The sequence below is a fragment of the Tyto alba genome, unplaced genomic scaffold, assembly GCF_018691265.1.
Source record: "Tyto alba isolate M040663 unplaced genomic scaffold, T.alba_DEE_v4.0 Super-Scaffold_14, whole genome shotgun sequence".
Taxonomy (NCBI): Eukaryota; Metazoa; Chordata; class Aves; order Strigiformes; family Tytonidae; genus Tyto; species Tyto alba.
The window spans coordinates 34,869,579-34,875,578 of NW_024881276.1; the positions used below are offsets into that span (position 1 = coordinate 34,869,579).

At 48.0% G+C, this 6,000-nt stretch overlaps 1 protein-coding gene across 1 annotated transcript in view; it reads right to left on the reverse strand.

Annotated features, from left to right (window-relative positions):
• Positions 1-4,517, reverse strand: part of NCAM2 (neural cell adhesion molecule 2) — a 311,529-nt gene extending 307,012 nt beyond the window's left edge. The window contains exon 1 of the mRNA XM_032988334.2: positions 4,361-4,517. Coding sequence (XP_032844225.1) covers positions 4,361-4,412 — 52 coding nt within the window. The 5' untranslated portion in view covers positions 4,413-4,517. The remainder of the gene's footprint in view (positions 1-4,360) is intronic.
• Between the last annotated feature and the right edge of the window lie 1,483 nt (positions 4,518-6,000).

Consider the following 6,000-nt stretch of genomic DNA (forward strand, 5'->3'; position numbering starts at 1 on the left):
AAGGGCAAACAAATACAGTACTTGTTCTCAAAATACTTGTTAAAAAAGAAGGCCATGAAAAGCAAATCATACATGAGTCAGTCATAACAGCCCAATAACATTCCCATAGATAAAAATAATTAGTTACCTAAACAAATACAGGAACTGCATGGTAACAAAAAAAAAAAAAAAAAAAAAAAAACAGTCAGAATGATGCTATTCAACCTCTTAGAAAAGACTTTAAAGCCTTATCTCTATGACTATCTTTCATACATTTCATGATTTAGAGCCACTGCAAATGGTAAAAATATCTCTACCTCCATTTTGTATAGGAGTACATGAAACAAAACTCTCTACATATTCCTCAAACATCCATTCTTAAATCAATCTTTTAGAACCCTTCTTCAGTAGATATTCATCTTCAGGCAGATATTTTGATTCTCATCTTCACCTGAAGAGGAGTTACATAGGCTAACACAGCAAATAAAACATTACTTTTTGGTTTGTGGGTTTTTTTTTTGTTTGTTTTGGTTTGTTTTTTTTTTTTGAAGGGTGAAAAGGAGAAGAGAAGGTAGTAGATATATTTCAATGTTAATGCAGTTGTATAAATCAAGTGGTAGCAGAAAACAGTGGTTAACTGAAGTCTCAAGACATCTTTCAGATTTCGGTATACAACTGGAATAAAATATTAGTTGCACTTAAACCAGTAGACAAACTAATCGATTTCAAAAACTCCAAGTTTCATGGATTCCCTACGCAGAAAGCAGAAAGAAGCAGTATTCTAGAAAGTGACTGCATTGTGGTGAATAAGCTGAACACACAGGCATCTCTCTTTGGGGAATGCTCCTTAATAGCAAACAGTCCCTTATAAGCATTTGTAAAGATAAAGTCTTCAGGAAAAAACAGACAAAAAAAAAAAAAAAAAAAAAAAAAAAAAAAAAAACCACACAAAACAAAAACAAACTCAGTATCAAAGCAGTGAAAAGAAGAAACTTAAAGCACAATGACTGAACAAGTACTCACTCCTGTAAATCTCCTGGATGAGCACAAAATAGATTACCTTCTACAAGCAAAACATATTATATTACAACTTAAAGAAACGTGTATTATGCAGAGTGGTAAAAGAAATAGGATTTTGCAATCTGTGAAGATGTCCATTTCATCCACTTTAAGTTAGCGTCCTCAAGCACTGGTAAAAAACAATGAAGCCTCTTCTACTGAGTGCTGTATTACTACATATGTTGAAAAACAGATTTACAGAGTGGAGTAGGCTATTTTGACAGTTTGGGGTAGAAAGGCTGTGTGTTTATGGTTTGTTTCATTTTTTATTAAAGCAAAGCTAATTAAATTTGGGCCTTCCACTCTGAATGAATTGTCAGGACAGCTCTGAAAGGTTAAGAAGAAAAATCCTTTTGTTTCAGTGTAACAACACTGCCAGTTAAACTCCTCCCTTGTGATGAAATCAGGAGAGGGAATATTTGGCCCTGGTAAATAATTATGACATTCATAAGGTCTTGACTTAAGGGGCTGGGGGAGGGGTTTCCCCCATCTGTTATTTGTTTTCAGACTGCTCTGACTTTCTGAAATGGAACAAATATATCACAAGTCCCTCTCCCCAGTGTTAAACTCCAGCACTTCCTGAAGAAAAAGCTTCAGTCATTCTTCATAAAATCTACTGCACCTATATTCTCAGAAATACAAATCTTCAACATAAGACTTGCAATATTTCCAAAGCAAATGACCCCAATCTAGTCACTATTTCTTAACCATCCACACTCCTCTCTAACATCAAAAAAAGTCATAATCATCATTTAATAGTCAAATACTGGTTTTCTAACAACAAATGAACAAAAAAAACCCTCACAAACATCACAACCTTTAGTTGATGATGTGTTCTCCGCCACTGAATTCCCAAAAGCAGATAAACCCCAGAAGCTTTTGCAATAGCCTCTCAATTGATTTGAATCACTTCAAGCAATTTTAAAGATTACTTCAAGGAGGTGTCAAAAAATACAAAAATGCATAGTAAATCCCTCATCATGATGACACAATACAAAAAAAAAAAAAAAAAAAAAAAAAAAAAAAATTGTAAAATTATTCTTCTCCCTTAACAACCTAAATGGAAATATTTTCCATATGCAGATGTTTTCCCACTCCCATTTACTATCTCTTGCTATGGATTGAGGCTGCATGTTCCTGTTATTTCTACAGCCAGTTCAAAAATCTTACTGCTCCCCCCACCCATACAATTCACTCTTTTTAAATAGATTTTTTTTTTTTTAAGTAAATTGAGACTAATAGCAACTTACTATTAATATTAGATTTATTCAGTTCTCCTCTTCTTTGCATCTCCCCCTCATATCTAACCCTCTATAATTTTTAACACTCGGTTTTATAGCACGTAGAATTTCACTCCATTATTTATCTCCTGACATTCATGATAGTAAAATACCAGAACTATGTAATCCTCCTACGCTGCAGTAATCACACTTCACAAACTAGCTTTCTACCATTACTCCATTAGAGGAACCACAGACCACATCTCTATACACATTACACCTAGGCAGGCAGATCAACGCAAAGCCTGAAGGACGCTTTCTTGTTCTCCTCCTCTGCCACCCCAGTGTTGGCTATGCTGAAAAGCCTCCGGACTGTTCCTGAACCGCCGCTAATCGGGAGACCTCCAGAGCTTATCCCGAGGTGGCAAAAGCACAGAAGCATTTCTATATAAATTGAGAACAGCTGGTGGCTCTTTGCAACTCCTCACCGAGACAAGATTCGGTAACGAGGTTTAGCGATAAATGCACCGACGGACACCTTCAGAGCCGCGGTCTTAACGCCTCATGGCATAATGACCCACTCCCCCCCACCCCCTCCTTTCTCAAGCGCAACAGATCCCACCACCCCCTCACAAGACACCACGCAGCGCCTGGGTGGGACGTCCAGCTCAGCGCCCCGGAGCGCGGCCGCCCAGCCCCCTCACTCCACCCTCACCCCCCCAAAAAAATCCCTCCCCGGGGGCGGCGAGGGGGCGAGGCCGCCCCCGTCCCGGCGCGGGGCAGTGCCCGCGCACCGCCGCCGCCGCGGAGCTTTGCCGCCCCCTGCTGCCAGGCGGCGGCACCGGGGGCCCAAGACCGGTCCCCGCCGCTCCCACGCCGCCGCCGCCACCCAGGTGGGGTGGGGGCTGTTGCGTTCGGGATCCCGCCCCCCCCCCCCTCCCCCCGCCTTCCTCCCCTAAAACCTCCTGAAAAAAGCGCCGAGCGCGGGCCCGCGGCCACCCCCGCAAGTGCGGGCGGTGCAGCGCGGACAGGCGGCCCCGCTCCGGAGGGGGCACGGGCAGCCCGGTCCGCAACGGGCGTGGGAAACTTGCCCCAACTGCCCCTCGCCCGGGGCCGCACCACGCCGCGCCACGCACGAACGCCCCCCCCACCGGCCCTTCCCCTCCCCTTCTCCTAAAGTGGCGCAAATCCTCAAGTGATCGCAGCGGTGACATCCTAGATAACGAAATATTTCAACACGCACACCGCTTCCCCACCACCACCACCCAAAAATAATAATAATAATAATAATAATAATAGTAAAAAAACCCACACACAACAAACCACAAAACCCAGCCACACCACACCACACACGTATTCCCCCCCCCCCCCCCCTCAAACCCGTGTTTTAGGAAGCGCTGCACGGATGTGCACATACATATGCAAACGGCGAAGCGTGCCCAGAGGCGCAGCCCCAGCACGCCCCGTCTCCGCGCACACACCTGCCTCCACCGCTTTATTCCACGGCAAAAAGTCTCTGCATCCGCGGCCGTAGCCCCACCACCCCCCCTGGGCCGGGAGGCTGGGGGTCCCCGCAGACCGAGAAGGACAGTGTTCGCAAGAGAAGCCCCGCCAGGCAGACTTCGGGTCAGGTTTCTCCCTGGCTCCGCCGGCAGCTCTGGTCCGAAAAATTAAGCCCACGTTGCCCACCTCACCTCGGGGAAACGCGTATCTTAAAGCACAATCCCTGACATATATATATACATATATATATTTAAATCGCTTGATCTCCCATATTTATCGCTCAAAACCAGTCGAAACCCCATGAAAAGCAGTTAAGCGCACTTAGCGCCTTCCAGCTTTTTTTTTTTTCCTCATAAACCATACCTCCTGAAGACTTCAAAAAAAAAAAAAAAAAAAAAAAAGGGCGGGGGGGGAAGGGGGGGAGGAGAAGCGATAAAGCAAGTTTTAGGTCCTTTTTAATTCGGTTCCAGGGTGAACCATTCTTTTAATTTTTTTTTTCTCCGTTCTTTTCCCGGTTACACGTTAACCTGAGCGAGCAGACGATTATAGGTAAGAACAAGAACTAAAAAATAAAAGCAAGAAGGCAGCCCCGCTCCTACCTTGCCCGCTACTGAGGAGCAATCCGAGCAGGTAGAGAGGCAAGAGGCTCATGTTCAGGAGCTCGCGCTGGTGGACAGTTCCAAGTTGGAGGTGCTCGACCAGCCCAGCCGAAGCCGCCGCCGCTGCCCGCGCAGCCCCGCACCCGCGGAGCGCCGCCCGCCAAGTGCCTGCCTGCGCCGCCCCGCGCCGCACTATATCAGGGAGGCAGCGGCCGCCGCGCAGGAGGCGGGCACACGGCGGCCCGCGCGGATCCCTCCGCGCCGCACGCAGGGCCGCAACACCGACGAGGAGGAGATTCTTCCGCCTCTCTGGGAGGCGGCCGAAGCTTCGCAGCCTGACTGCCCGCCCGCCCGCCGGGAGCGGCGTGTGTGTGGGGGGGGGGTGGTGAGGCAACTCCCCTGCCTCGCCACCGCGGGCCCGCGGAGTTCGCTCTTCGCGCCGTCGCCTAAGGGGAGACGGTCTCAGGGGAAAGGTGGCGGCTCGGCGGAGAACCCTACTGGGAAGCATCAGCCTCCGGGGCAGGGAGCGCCCAGAGCGGTGCTGCGGCTGGGGTAGCGACGCGGGGGGAGCACGGAGGGGGCCGGCGCGGCCCTGGCACCCCCCGTTTGCCCCCCGTAGCGCCCGGCGGCGGCGGCTGCCCCAGCCGCTGCCCGCGAGGCTTTTCCGTGAGGGGGCGCCGGGCGCGTGCCGCCGATGCGCGGCCGGTGGGGGAGCGTTGCCGGCGCGGGGGCCGCGCGAGGCCCGGCCGTTGGCGTGTGGACCTGGCGCGGGGGGCGTCTTGCCCTCACGGCGCCGGGTTGGTACCTGCCCGGGGAGCGGCCGAGGAATTCACTTGGTTCCACTTTTTGTTACTGGTACCGAGGGGGGGGGAAGTAACTCCGCTATTTATGGTTGCGTGAAATAAAGCCGATAAAAAAATAAATGGCTTGCCTTTTTGATGCCTAGTGGTGTCTCACTGAGGATCGTGCTGAGAGAAAACAAACAAACAAACAAACAAAAAAACTGAAGAGGTTTTTGTCCAGCTTGACTTTGAATTAAGTTAATTAAGAGGTTAATTAAGCTATGGTTTCCAAAGCAGCTTCTATAAATTTGTCACCTTGCCACCTGTGTGATACATGGAATGAGTTAGAAGTGGATTTATATTAATGTGAAGCAGCAATGATAGTCGTTAATAGAAGATTAATCCAAATTAACACATCCCTAATAATTTTTCCAACCCTTCTCTTGCCATTTTTGAGAGGATTTGGGTTTCAGGTAGGGGGAGGCAGACAAGAAGCCCCTTTGCAGAAAACTAATACCAATGACATGATTGGTATCTTCAGCTTGACTCTTGCTGCATGATAGCCTTACAAAATGATGAACTGGAGGAGGCAGAAATTATGTAGTCAGATCTTGCTGGGATCAACAAGGTGGGTGATAAAACTGAAGGTCTTTGCTCAGAAGATGATGTCTTGGTATGCTTGGGAATGTGTGCAGAAAATGCTGGTAGAGGGGAGAGAGGGAGCTTTGTGCCGTTGGCTGGTGAATACACCACATAAATCAGAACCTTATTGCTCAGCTACACACCACGTGGCCCTTCTCTTGAAAGGTTTTTGTAACCTAGTATAAAACGAACAGATTCATTTTCATGTATATTTAA